The sequence below is a fragment of the Bombina bombina genome, chromosome 9, assembly GCF_027579735.1.
Source record: "Bombina bombina isolate aBomBom1 chromosome 9, aBomBom1.pri, whole genome shotgun sequence".
Taxonomy (NCBI): domain Eukaryota; kingdom Metazoa; phylum Chordata; class Amphibia; order Anura; family Bombinatoridae; genus Bombina; species Bombina bombina.
In genome coordinates this window covers 103,526,811-103,546,732 of record NC_069507.1, presented here as the reverse complement: position 1 = coordinate 103,546,732, position 19,922 = coordinate 103,526,811, and the positions used below count along the sequence as shown (strand labels likewise).

Genomic DNA, 19,922 nt, shown 5'->3' with positions numbered 1-19,922 from the left:
ATATTAGGGTTTATTTTATAGGTAAGTATTTAGATTTAAATAGGAATAATTTAGTTAATATTATTAATATTATTTAGATTTATTTTAATAATAATTACGTTAGGTTGTGTTAGGGTTAGACTTAGGTTTAGTGGAGTAGGGGGCTCACATTAGGGGTAATGTAATTTAAATAGGTGGCGGCGGGGAAGGGGCTCACATTAGGGGGTAATGTAATTTAAATAGGTGGCGGCGGGGTAGGGGCTCACATTAGGGGGTAATGTAATTTAAATTGGTGGCGGCGGGGTAGGGGCTCACATTAGGGGGTAATGTAATTTAAATAGGTGGCGGCAGGGTAGGGGCTCACATTAGGGGGTAATGTAATTTAAATATGTGGCAGCGGGGTAGGGGCTCACATTAGGGGGTAATGTAATTTAAATAGGTGGCGGCAGGGTAGGGGCTCACATTAGGGGGTAATGTAATTTAAATAGGTGGCAGCGGGGTAGGGGCTCACATTAGGGGGTAATGTAATTTAAATAGGTGGCGGTGGGGTAGGGGCTCACATTAGGGGGTAATGTAATTTAAATAGGTGGCGGTGGGGTAGGGGCTCACATTAGGGGGTAATGTAATTTAAATAGGTGGCGGCGGGGTAGGGGCTCACATTAGGGGGTAATGTAGTTTAAATAGGTGGCGGCAGGGTAGGGGGCTCACATTAGGGGTAATGTAGTTTAAATAGGTGGCGGCAGGGTAGGGGGCTCACATTAGGGGTAATGTAGTTTAAATAGGTGGCGGCAGGGTAGGGGGCTCACATTAGGGGGTAATAATTTTAATATAGGTGGCGGCAGTGTAGGGGGATCACATTAGGGGGTTAGACATTTAATGTAGCTGGCGGCGGGGTCCGGGAGCGGCGGTTTAGGGGTTAAACATTTTATTAGGGATTGCGGCGGGGGATTGCGGTTGACAGGCAGATAGACATTGCGCATGCGTTAGGTGTTAGGTTTTATTTTGCAGGTAGTTTAGGGAGTTACGGGGCTCCAATACTCAGCGTAAGGCTTACTACGCCTGCAATTTGTGGCGAGGTGAAAATGGAGTAAAATTTCTCCATTTTCACCACGTAAGTCCTTACGCTGTATATTGGATACCAATCTGCGCGGGTTTGGTATACCTGTCTATGGGCCAAAAAACTACGGCCGAAGGCAGAAATATACGAGCGTAACTTCTAGGTTACGCCGTATATAGGATACCAAACCAGCGCAAAATTTGGCGTCGCCGGCTTTTGCGGGTGACGCTGCATATCGGATCGGGCCCTGTGAACACTGTTGCCATAGAGTAAGAGTAAACTCCTATGAGCTAACTTCGGTTTACTTGTCAACAATGGATACCAATAAAGAAAATAAAATTTCATAATAGAAGTAACTTGAAAGTTTAATTGGATAGTATACTGTAATTGCTATCCCATTGATGTGTTTTCAATGATTTGTTATACCAGCAGCAGAGTATAAAAGGTATGAGAGATTTCCCATTTAGGTTTTTTTGTATATTAAATCGCTGTTTTTGTTCTTTGACACCACAACCAAATCAAAATGAATTGAGCTTGCAGGGAAATTAGATATCCTTATTTTATCACTTTCTGTACACACAAATGCTTAACCCCTTAATGACCACATCACTTTTTTCCATTTTCTGTCCATTTGGGACCAAGGCTATTTTTACATTTCTGCAGTGTTTGTGTTTAGCTGTAATTTTCCTCTTACTCATTTACTGTACCCACACATATTATATTCTCACCATTAAATGGACTTTTCTAAAGATACCATTATTTTCATCATATCTTATAATTTACTATAAAAAATATATAAAAAATGGAAAAAACACACTTTTTCTAACTCTGACCCCCAAAATCTGTTACACATCTACAACCACCAAAAAACAACCAAGCTAAATAGTTTCTAAATTTTGTCCTGAGTTTAGAAATACCCAATGTTTACATGTTCTTTGCTTTTTTTTCAAGTTATAGGGCAATAAATACAAGTAGCATTTTGCTATTTCCAAACCACTTTTTTTCAAAATTAGCGCTAGTTACACTGGGACACTGATATCTTTCAGGAATCCCTAATTATCCCTTGACATGTATATCATTTTTTAGAAGACATCCCAAATTATTGATCTAGGCCCATTTTGGTATATTTCATGTCACCATTTCACCGCCAAATGAGATCAAATAAAAAAAAATGTTCACTTTTTCACAAATTTTTTCACAAACTTTAGCTTTCTCACTGAAATTATTTGCAAACAACTTGTGCAATTATGGCATAAATGGTTGTAAAAGCTTCTCTGGGATCCCCTTTGTTCAGAAATAGCAGACATATGTGGCTTTGGCATTGCTTTTTGGTAATTAGAAGGCCGATAAATGTCACTGCGCACCACACGTGTATTATGCCCAGCAGTGGAGGGGTTAATTAGGTAGCATGTAGGGAGCTTCTAGGGTTAATTTTAGCTTTAGTTTAGTGTAGTAGACAACCCCAAGAATTGATCTAGGGCCATCTTGGTATATTTCATGCCACCATTTCACCGCCAAATGCGATCAAATAAAAAAAATCGTTCACTTTTTAACAATTTTAGGCTTCTCACTGAAATTATTTACAAACAGCCTTTGCAATTATGGCACAAATGGTTGTAAAATCTTCTCTGGGATCCCCTTTGTTCATAAATAGCAGACATATATGGCTTTGGCATTGATTTTTGGTAATTAGAAGGCCGCTAAATGCCACTGCGCACCACAAGTGTATTATGCCCAGCAGTGGAGGGATTAATTAGGGAGCATGTAGGGAGCTTCTAGGGTTAATTTTAGCTTTAGTTTAGTGTAGTAGACAACCCCAAGAATTGATCTAGATCCATCTTGGTTTATTTCATACCACCATTTCAACGCCAAATGCGATCAAATAAAAAAAAATCGTTCACTTTTTCACAATTTTAGGCTTCTCACTGAAATAAATTATTTACAGTGTTAATTTTAGCTTTAGTGTAGAGATCAGCCTCCCACCTGACACATCAGATCCCCTGATCCCTCCCAAACAGCGCTCTTCCCTCCCCCACCCCACAATTGTCACTGCCATCTTAAGTACTGGCAGAAAGTCTGCCAGTACTAAAATAAAAGGTATGTTTGAAAAAAAATATATATGTTTTTTTAGCATATTTACATATGCTGATGTGTAGGACCCCCTCTTAGCCCCCAACCTCCCTGATCCCCCCCAAACAGCTCTCTAACCCTCCCTCTCTACCTTTCTGGGAGCCATCTTGGGTACTGGCAGCTGTCTGCCAGTACCCAGTTTCCCCAAAAATATGCTTTTTTTCCCCTTTTTCTTTTTTTTTTCTGTAGTGTAGCTTCCCCCCCAAAGAACAACCCCCCTCCATCTCCCAGATCTCTTAGATTTGTTTTGAAATTATATTTTACCCCACTTTTATATTTAAAAATTTAAATTTTTTTCTGTAGTGTAGCCGTTCCCACCTGCTTCCACCCCGTGCACGCGCCCTCCCCCACCCCCTGGCAATCCCGCCCATGATCCCGCCCCCCTCCACTCCACACGGCCCATCGATGGCCGCCCACCAGCCTCCCAGAATGACTCCCAAACACCAACGATACCGGCCATCGATGTCCAGTGCAGAGAGGGCCACAGAGTGGCTCTCTCTGCATTGGATGGCCAAGGGGGCTTATTGCAGGATGCCTCGATATCGAGGCATCACTGCAATAACCGGAAAGCTGCTGGAAGCGATCAGGATCGCTTCCACCGCTTTCCAAGACCAAGGATGTACGCCATACGTCCTCGGTCATTAACTTTATTTTTTTTGAGGACGTATGGCGTACGTCCTTGGTCATTAAGGGGTTAATTACCTTATCACTGTATACCAAATCACAAGATGATCTAAAGCTCACTGCTCAGGTGAGATGATCTAAGAAGTCTCACCAGTACAGCAAGGACCCTCAAAGAATTTTAGAAACACAAACTTTACCTTGAAAGATGTTTACCACTGACAAAATCAGCTATTTAAAATGGAAATATAAAGGCAAAGGAGCTATTTGTAAACAATGTAATACACTCCAGCAGGTAAAATGGATCACTGGGAACAAATTGAAGGGGGCAAAAAAATAGGTTACACTGTCCCTTTAAGTTCCCCCACCCCCTGGCAATCCCGTCCATGATCCCGCCCCCTCCACTCCACACGGCCCATCAATGGCCGCCCACCCGCCTCCCAGAATGACTCCCACCCACCAACGATACCGGCCATCGATGTTCGGTGCAGAGAGGGCCACAGAGTGGCTCTCTCTGCATCGGATGGCCAAGGGGGCTTATTGCAGGATGCCTCGATATCGAGGCATCACTGCAATAACCGGAAAGCTGCTGGAAGCGATCAGGATCGCTTCCACCGCTTTCCAAGACCAAGGATGTACGCCATACGTCCTCGGTCATTAACTGTATTTTTTTTTAGGACGTATGGCGTACGTCCTTGGTCATTAAGGGGTTAATTACCTTATCTCTGTATACCAAATCACAAGATGATCTAAAGCTCACTGCTCAGGCGAGATGATCTAAGAAGTCTCACCAGTACAGCAAGGACCCTCAAAGAATTTTAGAAACACAAACTTTACCTTGAAAGATGTTTACCACTGACAAAATCAGCTATTTAAAATGCAAATATAAAGGCAAAGGAGTTATTTGTAAACAATGTAATACACTCCAGCAGGTAAAATGGATCACTGGGAACAAATTGAAGGGGGCAAAAAAATAGGGTACACTGTCCCTTTAAGTTTGACTTTACTGTCCCTTAAATGGATCTTGAAAACTTTTTAAAATGCAGTTCGATGATTCTATAAGTAATAAAACCATGTGACATTTACATTATATCATAACAACTAGCAACACACACATACTTATAGCACAGACGATGACATACCTGTGCTTCAAGATGTCGATCTCTGAAAACCTGAACGGGATATTTGTGACTGTTCATCATTAAGACTTTCACAGGATCTAATGATGACCGGAAAAAGATATCCTTCCTTGTGTGTGCTTTATTAAAGAGAGACAGCCACTTTCCTGGGGACAAATGGCAGAGACGTTACTATTTAGGGGGATTTACAAATCTAAATAATCGTCACTTGCAGATACTGCAACTAGATCTCTATATCAAACAGGTCAGGGAATGTGTTCTTCTTCATCAAAGAAAGAGACATAAAAGTATTGTATAGAAAATTAGCAAATCTAGGCAAGTATCCTTGCTTGCCTTTCCTCAGAAGTACTCTGTATACATTGTTACCAATGCACCAGGGAACTATGGGAAAGATATGCAAATTAGATACACAATATCTTATGCTTTTTGCTTCCAAGTACTGATAGGTATTAATTTGCTGCTTGATGAAAATGTATTGCCAGAGAAAAAAAAATATTAATTGAGTTATGGTAGAGATAAAAGAAAGAGATTAAACCCATCCATTTCATGAAAGTAAGAGACATAGGGGAATATTTATAAAATGTCGGGAGGACACAATCCGTTATAGCGGATCATGTCCACCCGACATCGATAAATGCTGACAGCATATGCTGTCGGCATTTATCATTGCACAAGCATTTCTTGTGAAATGCTTGTGCAATGCCGCCCCCTGCACATTCGCAGCCAATCGGCCATCAGCAGGGGGTGTCAATCATCCCAATCGTATCTGATCGGGATGATTGCTTTCCGCCACCTCAAATTTTGTCTTTCATGATTCAGGTACAGCATGCAATTTTAAGCAACTTTCTAATTCACTCCTATTATCAATTTTTCCTCGTTCACATGCTATCTTGATTTTAAAAAGCTAGACTGTAAGCTTAAGAGCCGTCCCATTTTTGGTTCAGCACCTGGGTAGCGCTTGCTGATTGGTGGCTAAATGTAGCAAACCAATCAGCAAGCGCTACACAGGTGCTGAAGCAAAAACCTTACATTACTGCTATTTCAAATAAAGACAACAAAAGAACAAAGCAAATGTGTTAATAGGCCCAAATGAGAAAGTTGCTTAAAATTGTATGCTCTATCTGAATCATGAAAGAAAAAAATTGGGTTTAGTATCCCTTTAAGTTTCAGGCGGACCTGAAACTTCGGAGGTACATTGCAGCATCAGCTGCTTGATAAATCTATCCCATAGAATCATTGCCTAGATTTGCTAATTTTCTATACAAGTACTTGGAAGCAAAAAGCATGAGATATTGTATATCTAATTTGCATATCTTACCCAGTCTTCCCTGGTGCATTGGTAACAATGTATACAGAATACTTCTGGGGAAAGAAAAGCCTAGAATTGCTAATTTTCTTTACAATAATTATATGTCTCCTACTTTTATGAAATAGAGGATTTTTATCTTGTGCTTTTATCTCCACCATAACTCATATGAGCATTCTTCTTAAAAGAGCAATGGGTTTAATGAAAACTGTTTTAGCTGTCACACAGAAATCCAATATTTGTATTTTTATTTAGAACAACCCCCCCCCCCCACAAAAAAACCCCAAAAACTATAAAATACACAACTTGCTTCTCCTTGGTGTCAATTCCTCTTAAAATCATTGTTCTTGTTTCTTTTCCTCATCCCTTCAATTTCTTTCACTTTTTTTAAAACATCGTTATTTCACAACCCCATTCTTTTTTTTTTTTTTTTATTTGATCAAACTAAAATTCACCATTAAACTCTAAGCAATTGCTTTTTTTATAGAAATAAATTATTTGAAAAGCTTTTCTAAAGGATTATATTATGCCAAATGTTTTTTTAAATGGAATCAACTATTCTCATGCAGCTAATTATAAAATTATTTAAAATGATATAACATTATTAAATGCACACATGTTAAGAGATCATATTAATAGTACAATTAAAAAAATTGCTTTAGAAATTGCTTTAGAAATATTAGTCAGGCATCATAAATACTGAATTAAAGGAACATTAAAAACTATATTGTCTTGCAATAAATACTGCGTTTGAAAAATGTCTGAATGCATTAACACCAGGGGCGGACTGATCAGTCGGGCAAATAGGACCTGGACCGAGGGCCCAGCATGTAGAGGGGCCCACAAATGGCATCTCCATGGGTCCAGGTGTGCTGCTTAAGCTGGGGTTGATAGCTACCCTATAATTACCTAAGGAGTTAAGTGTGTGTTTAGTGGAGGCCCTGGCCTCAGAGTGGGGGCCTTGTGCCTGGATGTGGGGTTTGTTGCTTGGGGGCCCTAACGTGTGGGGGGTCCTGTCGGGGTCTGTCACTGTGAGGACCATAGCGTGGGAGGTCTGGCCCTGGAGGTTGGGAGCCCTGTCTCTTGTCCTGGACATTGGGGGTTCTGGCCCTAGAGGTTGGGGGGCCTGTTGGGGGGCAGGGTAGGAAGGCTACCATATTTATTTGCATAAATTTTAATACATTTGGGTCAGTGTGAGACAATTGGGGGCCCGTCCCTAATTTTTGCCCTGGGCCCTGATTTTTCTCAGTCCGCCCCTGATTAACACTTTGCTGCAATTTATTTAAATAGCCAAACTCCACCAACCATTTGCCTTCTTTGAAGGAGCCAATCTTTGGCAGGCTCCTTCTTGATCCTCAGTTTTTCCAAAAATCACAGAAATTTCACTTCAGTGCATTACACCAACTGCCCGAGGGGGAGCTAAGTCCCCAGGGCAGAGGCAACCATTGTCCTTGTTGCTTCTTAGTTGCACGGTGAGACATTTTTTTTCTCCACTTCTGGAGCTTTTGATGGATTATCCATCTCTTCTATCTCTCCTCCAGGATCCCCATCTTCACCCTGGATGGTAAGGGTGTGTTGGTGTGTGACAGGGTAACTTGATCCCTTTACTGTAGCTTCTGGAGCTCACACATCATTAGAGGGCTTTCAGCTTCAAAAGACTTCCTTTTTTAGTTGCATATTACATGACTTAATTCTTTTTTATTGTAAACATTCACATTCCAATATTTTGCACATATCAGTATATGTTCTAAGTATTTTTAAATAGATATTCCTATATATATCTGCAAATATTTATTCATATATATAATTATATGAATAAAAAAACATATTCTGCTATGTGCAGAACATTAGAATGTGAAATATTCATATTTTCATGTCATGTTAGTGCAAATGAGATTATGCGATCGCGTTTGCATGCAAGTAGTGTGTTTTTCCCACTTTTTTGCTCCATTGACTTCTATGGGAGAATAGGTTATTGCACGTGCGATATTGTAATTTTGCCTTTTTTTGCTTGCATTGGGTTATAATACCAGTGCGCAAAAAGTTTATTTCTAGCACAATTAGCGCTCTAGTGAAAGTGCTAAATAGCACTCCACTCGTAATCTAGCCCTATGTTTATTATAAAAAATGTGTTTTCTTAATTCCGCAAGGTTTTGGTTTATAAACAAGATTAACAGAGTTGCATATTAATATCTTGCATAAAAAAGGACGCAATGTTACTCATTTACAGTAGTGGCCTTTAAATATTTCTATTAAGTATTTCTCATACTGTAAACCATATTTTGTAAAATGTTGCAATTTCTACCATTGGAAATAATCAGCCTCTTAATTCTCGCAAAACTTTTTCTAGCCGTTCAGTAAATGATAAGGTTACATTCTGTACAGTGAGAATTTATTTATTTCATGGTGGTGAGAGTCCACAGTCTATTACTCTTGGGAATTATTCTTCTCTACCTCTTGGAGGAGGCAAAGATTCCCAAACTCCAAGAGCCCTATAAAAACGGTCCCACCTCACACACACCTCAGTCTAACATATAGCAAAGCAAAGTGAGATAAGAAAAATAAATGAGTCACAAAAGGAGCAGGGGAAAAAGATGTGCTAAAGAAAAAATAACCCTAAAAAACATAAGGGTTGGGTCTCGTGGACTCTCGCCACCATGAAAGAAACTAATTTATCAGGTAAGCAAAAATTATGTTTACTTTCATACAGGTGGTGAGAGTCCACAATCCATTACTACAGGCTGGGGAGTCCACAAATAATTACATAAAGGGAGGGATTTAAAAAAAAATTTTCACTGAAAAATTAAATCCACAACCCCAATAAAATTATTATTATTATTTTTTTGAATGCACTTAAAAAATAAATTAAACAGGCAAAAAAATCAGCAGATACCTGAAGAACCTTCCTACTAAAGTCGGCTCCAGAAGAAGCAAAAACATCCAAATGGTTGAATTTTGTAAAAGTATGCAAAGAAGACCAAGTAGCTGCCTTGCAAATCTGGCCAACTGAAGCCTCATTCTTGAAAGCCCAAGAAGTGGAAACTGAACTAGTAGAATAAGCAGTAATCTGTTGCGATGGAGGCTGACCTGCCTCCAAGTAAGCCTTGTGAATTAAATGTTTCAACCAAGAGGCCAAAGAAACAGCAGAAACTTTCTGACCTTTCCTAGGAGCAGAAAAATGAATAAACAAACTAGAAGTTTGTCTATAGTCTTTAGTAGCATCAATGTAATATTTCAATGCTCTAACAACGTCCAAAGTATACAAAGATCTCTCTGAAGCACTCTTGGGATTTAGGACACAAGGAAAGAACAAAAACCTTTATGCTAATTTTGTCTGAAGAAAAAAAATTAGGCAAAAGTCAAAAGAAGTCCATAAAACTGCCTTATCCTGATCAAAAATAAAATAATGAGCATCACAAGAAAGAGCAGATAACTTAGAAACTCTTGTAGCAAAAGAGATAGCCAAAAGAGATAACACTTTACAAGAAAGTAGTTTAATATCCACCTTAAGCATAGGTTAAAATGGAGGAGCCTGCAAAACTCCAAGTTAAAACGCCAAGTTAAGATTCCATACAGAAGAAATTGGCTTGATTACAGATTTATTATGGACCAGAGCCTGAACAAAACCATGAATATCATGAAAAAAACTGAAAAAGCAGAAATCTGCACCTTCACAAAACTTATCCAAACCATCCTTTAAGAACTGCAAAATCCTAGGAATTCTGAAAGAATGCCAGGGAAAATAATGATCAACACACCAAGAAATAAAGGCCTTCCAGACCTTGTGATAGATTCTAAATAAAAAGCTTGAACTTTTACAGGATTGTTCATTGGCCTTGTTCTGAATCCTATTTAATTTCCCTTCATGCAGATTAGGTAGTAAGGATAGATTACTTATCCTGCTTAGATTTGTTCAAGTTAGTAATAGACTGAGGATGAGTTTCAAATGAGTAGAAGTAGAAGAGAAATTTCAAAGTTATATTTATATATATTCACATATATACTGTGAATTCTTGGAATATGCTCAGTAGGAGCTGGTGCCTCAGAAAGTTTGCATTTAATAAAAATTGTGCACATTTTGATAATTGAATTGAAAAGTTGTTTTGCTACAAAGTTGTGCTCTATCTGAACCATGAGAGTTTAATTTTTACAAAATGTTCCTTTAATCTTTGCATTCAAACACTTATTTAACCCGTTTTTTGTGACTATGTAAATTTTATTTTAACAAACATCATTAGGAACAGTGTTGAAAGAGCTCGATCAAACAAGGACTTGAACCCTTTTTAAATTTACACCAAACATACTGTTTTCCCCGCAAGATGTATACATACTTTAATTGTAAGCTTCAATATTTCCTCCTTGAATAGACTGAGCCATACGTACCTTGCTTCTGTGCAGAGGAGTAAAATTTTTATTTCTTATTCTGATAAAAGGAACAAAAGTGATTAGAAGCTTTAGATTTCCCTCTGGGCTTTTTGTCCTGAGGAAGAAAACCTGCTTTACCTCCAGTAACAGTAGATAGAATCTAAATCAGAATCAAACAACTTCTTTACCTGAAAGGAAAAAGATAATAATCTGGATTTTGACACCATATCAGCAGACCAAGATTTAAGACATAAGGCCCTCCTGAAACGAACTGCCAAAGACATGCTTTTGACATTAATTTTTATAATATCAAATACAGCATCACAAATCAAAGATTTGGCTTGTTTGAGTAAACCAAAAAGATTAGAACTAGCAGAGTCATCAGAACATTGTTCTGAAAGGCTAGACAACCAGTTAGTTAAAGCAGCACTAGGGATGGGCAAATGTTTCTAAAAATTCCAAATTTAAAATGAATTTTGATACATTTGTTCATTTAAATCAAATTTAGAATGTTTATATAACATTTAAACATTCTATTTTTGAATTTTCGTTTTTTGAATTTTTCAATAAAATTTGAAAATATTCATTTGAATAATAGAATGTTTAGCTATGTATTCATTCAATTTTGAAATTTAATATTCGAATTCGAATTTGACTTTCAAATTCGAATGTAAATTTTGAATTCAAAATAGTATTTCTAGTCTACAACTGTGTTTAATAAATGTAATATTCGATTTTGAATGCTACATTCAAATTTGAATGTCACATTCAAATTCGAAATAGTATTTCTAGTCTAATGGTGTGTTTTTTAAATGTAATATTCGATTTAGAATGTGACATTCAAATTCGAATGTAACATTCAAATTCGAAATAGTATTCTAGTCTACAACTGTGTTTAATAAATGTAATATTCGAATGCTACATTCGAATTTGAATGTCACATTCAAATTCAAAATAGTATTTCTAGTCTAATACTGTGTTTTTTAAATGTAATATTCAAATTTGAATGTGAAATTTGAATTTGAATGTAACATTTGAATTTGAAATAATATTTCTAGTCTACAACTGTTTAATAAATTTAATATTTGAATTTGAATGCTACATTCTAATTTGAATGTAACAATCAAATTCGCAATAGTATTTCTTGTCTAATACGGTGTTTTATAAATGTAATATTCGAATTTGAATGGCACATTTGAAGACTGTAAATAACATTCGATAATAGAATTTTTAAGAATATTCGTTCTTATCAACATTCTATTATGTAAATCAAATTTCTACAATAACATTTGTTCTAACATTCGAATTTGAATATAAACACATTCACCCATCCCTAAGTAGCAGCCATATCAGCGATAGAAATAGCTGGCCTGAGCAAATACTTTGCTTGTAGAAAGGACTCTAATTTTTCTAAAGGGTCTTTTAAAGAAGTACTGTCTTCCAAAGGAATAGTAGTACATATAGCCAGAGTGTAAATGGCCCCTTCCACCTTGGGAACTGGTTTTAAAACCTTGCAGAAGGAGTAAATGAATTACCTGGCTTAGACCATTCACTAGAAATCATGTCAGAGACAGCATCAGGAATAGGGAAAAACTCAGGGAGATTAACAACAGTCTTAAAAACTGAATTTAATTGATTACAAGGCTTATCATTTGAAACTTTAGGATTGTTAACCCCTAAAATAATTAAAACCTCTATTAACAAATAAGAGGAAATATCAGGTTCAACATCAGTTGAAGATTCCTCATCACAAGAGAAAACTTCACCATCTGAAGACATAACAGTATCCCTGGTTTCAGGGCACATAGAACTTGAAAGGGAAAATCTAATCTGACCTTGTTTAAAGGTAGAAAAGAGCAGTCAGTGCCTCAGATACTGCAGTCTTGATAACAATTTTCACAGTAGGTAAAACATTATCAACATTCTCCTGTAATGAACAGAATGTGCATTAATACCCAAATAAAAAGCATTAGGTTGGTCTGATTGCATTAATAATTCAAAACATGAGTCACATAATGAGATGGAGAAGGCACCTCAGCTTTTTTACCACAAGCACACATAATAATGGTAGAAAGGTGAACAAAGAACCACAAACCATACCCCATATACATCTCTCTAGCAAGCACTGTACTCTGAGAGGAAACCAGGCCTCAATATAGACTGAAAACCCCTCTCTCTGAAGAATCAAATGCACATCTTCATTCTTCAAACCACCTCCAGCGGAGGCAAAGTAAAGACTGAGGTATGTGTGAGGTAGAGGGGTTTTATATGGCTCATGGGGTTGGGGAATCTTTGCCTTCTTCTAGTGGTAGACAAGAGAAATTCCCAGGACTAATGGATCATGGACTCTCACCACCTGTATGAAAAAAAAGCATTTGAAAGGACAGATCGCAGCTGGTAAAAAGGAATACACTTTATTTAATTAATTGATTGTTGACATCAATTTAAGAAAAAAGAAAAGCACATACCATATAAATTACCTGAACAGATTTAAATTCTTTGCAACTGTTAAACTTAACTTTCATTTTAGATTTTGGCATAAGCATATGTAAAGCAATAAACTACATCATTTACTTAAATCCACTAAGTGCTAGATAAATGATTTGCCTCATATATGCAACCTGGTTTTGACTTTATGAGTTAGGAGTGTGTGTGCACCTGACAGCACTATCTAAAGATATTTACAAATACACACATAGGGGCCCATTTATCAAGCTCCGAACGGAGCTTGCGGGCCCGTGTTTCTGGCGAGTCTTCAGACTCGCCAGAAACACCAGTTATGAAGCAGCGGTCTAAAGTCCGCTGTTCCATAACCCTGTCCGCCTGCTCTGATGAGGCGGACAGGAATCGCCAGAAATCAACCTGATCGAGTACGATCGGGTTGATTGACACCTCCCTGCTGGCGGCAGGCCGTGAGTCAGCAGGGGGCGGCGTTGCACCAGCAGCTCTTGTAAGCTGCTAGCGCAATGTTAAATGCGGAGAGCGTATTGCTCTCCGCATTCTGCGAGGTCTTGTGGACCTGATCCGCACTGTCAGATCAGATCCGCAAGACCTTTGATAAATAGGCCCCATACTGTATATCATTTAATTGATTTCAACTTTTTCTGTACAGAGAGGATGGAGTGGATTCATAGGCCTAGATTTAGAGTTCGGCGGTAAAAGGGCTGTTAACGCTCCGCGGGTTTTTTTCTGGCCGCACCATAAATTTAACTCTGGTATCGAGAGTTCAAACAAATGCTGCGTTAGGCTCCAAAAAAGGAGCGTAGAGCATTTTTACCGCAAATGCAACTCTCGATACCAGAGTTGCTTACGGACGCGGCCGGCATCAAAAACGTGCTCGTGCACGATTCTCCCATAGGAAACAATGGGGCTGTTTGAGCTGAAAAAAAAACCTAACACCTGCAAAAAAGCAGCGTTCAGCTCCTAACGCAGCCCCATTGTTTCCTATGGGGAAACACTTCCTACGTCTGCACCTAACACCCTAACATGTACCCCGAGTCTAAACACCCCTAACCTTACACTTATTAACCCCTAATCTGCCGCCCCCGCTATCGCTGACCCCTGCATTACACTTTTAACCCCTAATCTGCCGCTCCGTAAACCGCCGCCACCTACGTTATCCCTATGTACCCCTAATCTGCTGCCCTAACATCGCCGACCCCTATGTTATATTTATTAACCCCTAATCTGCCCCCCACAACGTCGCCGACACCTACCTACACTTATTAACCCCTAATCTGCCGAGCGGACCTGAGCGCTACTATAATAAAGTTATTAACCCCTAATCCGCCTCACTATCCCTATCATAAATAGTATTAACCCCTAATCTGCCCTCCCTAACATCGCCGACACCTACCTTCAATTATTAACCCCTAATCTGCCGACCGGAGCTCACCGCTATTCTAATAAATGTATTAACCCCTAAAGCTAAGTCTAACCCTAACACTAACACCCCCCTAAGTTAAATATAATTTTTATCTAACGAAATAAATTAACTCTTATTAAATAAATAATTCCTATTTAAAGCTAAATACTTACCTGTAAAATACATCCTAATATAGCTACAATATAAATTATAATTATATTATAGCTATTTTAGGATTAATATTTATTTTACAGGCAACTTTGTAATTATTTTAACCAGGTACAATAGCTATTAAATAGTTAAGAACTATTTAATAGTTACCTAGTTAAAATAATTACAAATTTACCTGTAAAATAAATCCTAACCTAAGATATAATTAAACCTAACACTACCCTATCAATAAAATAATTAAATAAACTACCTACAATTACCTACAATTAACCTAACACTACACTATCAATAAATTAATTAAACACAATTGCTACAAATAAATAAAATTAAATAAACTATCTAAAGTACAAAAAATAAAAAAGAACTAAGTTACAGAAAATAATAAAATATTTACAAACATAAGAAAAATATTACAACAATTTTAAACTAATTACACCTACTCTAAGCCCCCTAATAAAATAACAAAGCCCCCCAAAATAAAAAATTCACTACCCTATTCTAAAATACAAATATTACAAGCTCTTTTACCTTACCAGCCCTGAACAGGGCCCTTTGCGGGGCATGCCCCAAGAATTTCAGCTCTTTTGCCTGTAAAAAAAAACATACAATACCCCCCCCCCAACATTACAACCCACCACCCACATACCCCTAATCTAACCCAAACCCCCCTTAAATAAACCTAACACTACCCCCCTGATGATCTTCCTACCTTGTCTTCACCATGCCAGGTTCACCGATCCGTCCTGGCTCCAAGATCTTCATCCACCCCAAGCGGGGGCTAGACATCCACTGAAGAAGTCCAGAAGAGGGTCCAAAGTCTTCCTCCTATCCGGCAAGAAGAGGACATCCGGACCGGCAAACATCTTCTCCAAGCGGCATCTTCTATCTTCTTCCATCCGATGACGACCGGCTCCATCTTGAAGACCTCCAGCGCGGATCCATCCTCTTCTTCCGACGACTAGACGACGAATGACGGTTCCTTTAAGGGACGTCATCCAAGATGGCGTCCCTCGAATTCCGATTGGCTGATAGGATTCTATCAGCCAATCGGAATTAAGGTAGGAATTTTCTGATTGGCTGATGGAATCAGCCAATCAGAATCAAGTTCAATCCGATTGGCTGATCCAATCAGCCAATCAGATTGAGCTCGCATTCTATTGGCTGTTCCGATCAGCCAATAGAATGCGAGCTCAATCTGATTGGCTGATTGGATCAGCCAATCGGATTGAACTATATTCTGATTGGCTGATTCCATCAGCCAATCAGAAAATTCCTACCTTAATTCCGATTGGCTGATAGAATCCTATCAGCCAATCGGAATTCGAGGGACGCCATCTTGGATGACGTCCCTTAAAGGAACCGTCATTCGTCGTCTAGTCGTCGGAAGAAGAGGATGGATCCGCGCTGGAGGTCTTCAAGATGGAGCCGGTCGTCATCGGATGGAAGAAGATAGAAGATGCCGCTTGGAGAAGATGTTTGCCGGTCCGGATGTCCTCTTCTTGCCGGATAGGAGGAAGACTTTGGACCCTCTTCTGGACTTCTTCAGTGGATGTCTAGCCCCCGCTTGGGGTGGATGAAGATCTTGGAGCCAGGACGGATCGGTGAACCTGGCATGGTGAAGACAAGGTAGGAAGATCATCAGGGGGGTAGTGTTAGGTTTATTTAAGGGGGGTTTGGGTTAGATTAGGGGTATGTGGGTGGTGGGTTGTAATGTTGGGGGGGGGGTATTGTATGTTTTTTTTTACAGGCAAAAGAGCTGAAATTCTTGGGGCATGCCCCGCAAAGGGCCCTGTTCAGGGCTGGTAAGGTAAAAGAGCTTGTAATATTTGTATTTTAGAATAGGGTAGTGAATTTTTTATTTTGGGGGGCTTTGTTATTTTATTAGGGGGCTTAGAGTAGGTGTAATTAGTTTAAAATTGTTGTAATATTTTTCTTATGTTTGTAAATATTTTATTATTTTCTGTAACTTAGTTCTTTTTTATTTTTTGTACTTTAGATAGTTTATTTAATTTTATTTATTTGTAGCAATTGTGTTTAATTAATTTATTGATAGTGTAGTGTTAGGTTAATTGTAGGTAATTGTAGGTAGTTTATTTAATTATTTTATTGATAGGGTAGTGTTAGGTTTAATTATATCTTAGGTTAGGATTTATTTTACAGGTAAATTTGTAATTATTTTAACTAGGTAACTATTAAATAGTTCTTAACTATTTAATAGCTATTGTACCTGGTTAAAATAATTACAAAGTTGCCTGTAAAATAAATATTAATCCTAAAATAGCTATAATATAATTATAATTTATATTGTAGCTATATTAGGATGTATTTTACAGGTAAGTATTTAGCTTTAAATAGGAATTATTTATTTAATAAGAGTTAATTTATTTCGTTAGATAAAAATTATATTTAACTTAGGGGGGTGTTAGTGTTAGGGTTAGACTTAGCTTTAGGGGTTAATACATTTATTAGAATAGCGGTGAGCTCCGGTCGGCAGATTAGGGGTTAATAATTGAAGGTAGGTGTCGGCGATGTTAGGGAGGGCAGATTAGGGGTTAATACTATTTATGATAGGGTTAGTGAGGCGGATTAGGGGTTAATAACTTTATTATAGTAGCGCTCAGGTCCGCTCGGCAGATTAGGGGTTAATAAGTGTAGGTAGGTGTCGGCGACGTTGTGGGGGGCAGATTAGGGGTTAATAAATATAACATAGGGGTCGGCGATGTTAGGGGTAGCAGATTAGGGGTACATAGGGATAACGTAGGTGGCGGCGATTTGCGGTCGGAAGATTAGGGGTTAATTATTTTAAGTAGCTTGCGGCGACGTTGTGGGGGGCAAGTTAGGGGTTAATAGATATAATACAGGGGTCGGCGGTGTTAGGGGCAGCAGATTAGGGGTACATAAGTATAACGTAGGTGGCGGTCGGCAGATTAGGGGTTAAAAATTTTAATCGAGTGGCGGCGATGTGGGGGGACTTCGGTTTAGGGGTACATAGGTAGTTTATGGGTGTTAGTGTACTTTAGGGTACAGTAGTTAAGAGCTTTAGAAACCGGCGTTAGCCAGAAAGCTCTTAACTCCTGCTATTTTCAGGCGGCTGGAATCTTGTCGTTAGAGCTCTAACGCTCACTGCAGAAACGACTCTAAATACCAGCGTTAGAAAGATCCCATTGAAAAGATAGGCTACGCAAATGGCGTAGGGGGATCTGCGGTATGGAAAAGTCGCGGCTGAAAAGTGAGCGTTAGACCCTTTCCTGACTGACTCCAAATACCAGCGGGCGCCCAAAACCAGCGTAAGGAGCCTCTAACGCTGGTTTTGACGGCTACCGCCGAACTCTAAATCTAGGCCATAGAATCCTATATTTACTGACCTTGCAACATTCTAATTTATATATCTGTCCCTAACTAGCCGCAGAAAAGGAAATAAGGTAAAGATACTTTACTTATATCTCTGGAATACAATAAAATGCAATTTGTTCTAAAAAGAATGACAGTTTTAAAATTGATTTAATGCAGACATCAGTACTGCAGTGCTTAAAAGGACACTAAATACATATCATGCAACTCCCTCTAATTATGTGTGTCGCCATTTTGGAACATAGGTTACATTGTAGGTATCTGAAGGAGAGTTGCTGCTGCACATATGGAAACTCATCAGATAAATTTCAACATGGTGGCATCCATGACCAGAGGAAGACAGCGAATAACCTCAATACTATGCTTATAAAATGTATTTAGTTTTTATTGTCCCTTTAATTGCTAATATATACTATATTAGCTTTACTAACTGTTTAATGTGTAGGTTTATACCAGAAGCACTTAAGTCCACAAGCAGTTATGACAATTTACCTTGGTAGAAGATGACATTTAGAAGCAGCAGCTGGAAATCCTTGGGGAGCTCATTCAATAAGTTTTGAATGTTGTTATTAGTTTTTTCTGATACCCATTTATTAATTATTTTAAGGTTACTCTTATTTTTTTCTCCTAGGGGCATCCCACGGCTCCCATAGAAACGATTGGATTGGTCCAGAAACTCAGGATTTAGCGATAAACCTGAGAGGGAACAAAATAAAGATTAAATTCTAATATGTGATCATCAGAAAATAGAAATGTGTTTCTATTGTATGTCTATGTGCCAGTCTACGTCTTTACTGTACATACTGTACCTGTTAGCATGGGCATCTGCAGGCCTTGTTTTCAAAACAAAATAAAAAGCCCTGAATATTATAATATCAATGGCAACATTTGCAGTAGGAGGGGACATTTTGTTCACATGGTCAGTGCATCATTTTTTAAAAAGACATGGTGGTTTTATAATATTAAAATGGACTGAAATGGATTCTTATGTTTGGATAAAAAATTGGGGACATTTTCCCCATCTTGTAACACCCCCCAGACACCTCTGTATAGTAATGATGAAGTGCTAGCATTAGATTCTGCTAATGATTACCTCTCATTTGATGAAAAGTAGTAAGGGCTCCCCAGAAGTAGTTGATGTCTTTCTACATCTTATAGTATTAGGTTTGTTTTATGTAGGGCACCAAGCAATATTTTCTCTCTGACCTTGACTTTGATGCATTTGATGAAAGTCTTTTGTCTCCTAATTAAACTTTCACTTACTGATACTATACATCCTTTCTTTAGCATCTCATCTTCCTTCTTACAGTGGGCCTGATGATCTAAAGCTCTCCGAAAAGGTGAGATGATCCAAGAAGTCTTGTCGGTATAGTGAGGTCCCTCAAAGAATTTTAGAGATGCAAATCTTAGCTTAAGGGTTGTTTATCTGGCTATGCAGGATTCTGGATGTGAAGGAGCGATGCCTACATTACAATACAATGAGCCACATTTATTTAACTGCTTAAGGTTCTTAACTTGAGAACTTATCCGGACGGCTTCGTGGCATACGGGTAGTGGATCCTGTTCGTCCGCTGCGTGTATGTGCCATCACACACTCAAGTGAGAGTGTAATGCTGCCCCCTTTCCTCGCACAACCAATTACGCAAGAGAAACGCCTGTTATTCACCCTGAGCTAGCGTATTCAGGGTGATTTCTCTCCACAAACTAAGATGACCACTACTTCTTACATAGCGGATGCAAGCTCGCATGTGCAATCCTGCCCCGCAAGAGTTCCAAAGCAGCTTATGCTGCTTAGTACATGGAGCCATATTCTATAAAAAAAATCTCAAAGATTTTGCATGATTTCTCTTCATGCCGGTGAGTGAGGATTGTCTTTCTTTACGGCCTTAAAGAAATGAGGTCTCAGGTGTTAGGAAAAAAAAAGGCAGGCAAAGGGCT

The 19,922-nt window shown here is 38.6% G+C and overlaps 1 protein-coding gene across 1 annotated transcript in view; it reads right to left on the bottom strand.

Annotated features, from left to right (window-relative positions):
* The window catches only part of SERPING1 (serpin family G member 1), a 76,910-nt gene that overhangs the window by 39,603 nt on the left and 17,385 nt on the right, over positions 1-19,922 (bottom strand). Inside the window, exons 5-6 of the mRNA XM_053692286.1 lie at positions 18,477-18,680; positions 4,930-5,072 (exon numbers count right to left, since the gene is read on the bottom strand). Of these exons, the coding sequence (XP_053548261.1) occupies positions 4,930-5,072; positions 18,477-18,680 (347 nt within the window). The remainder of the gene's footprint in view (positions 1-4,929; positions 5,073-18,476; positions 18,681-19,922) is intronic.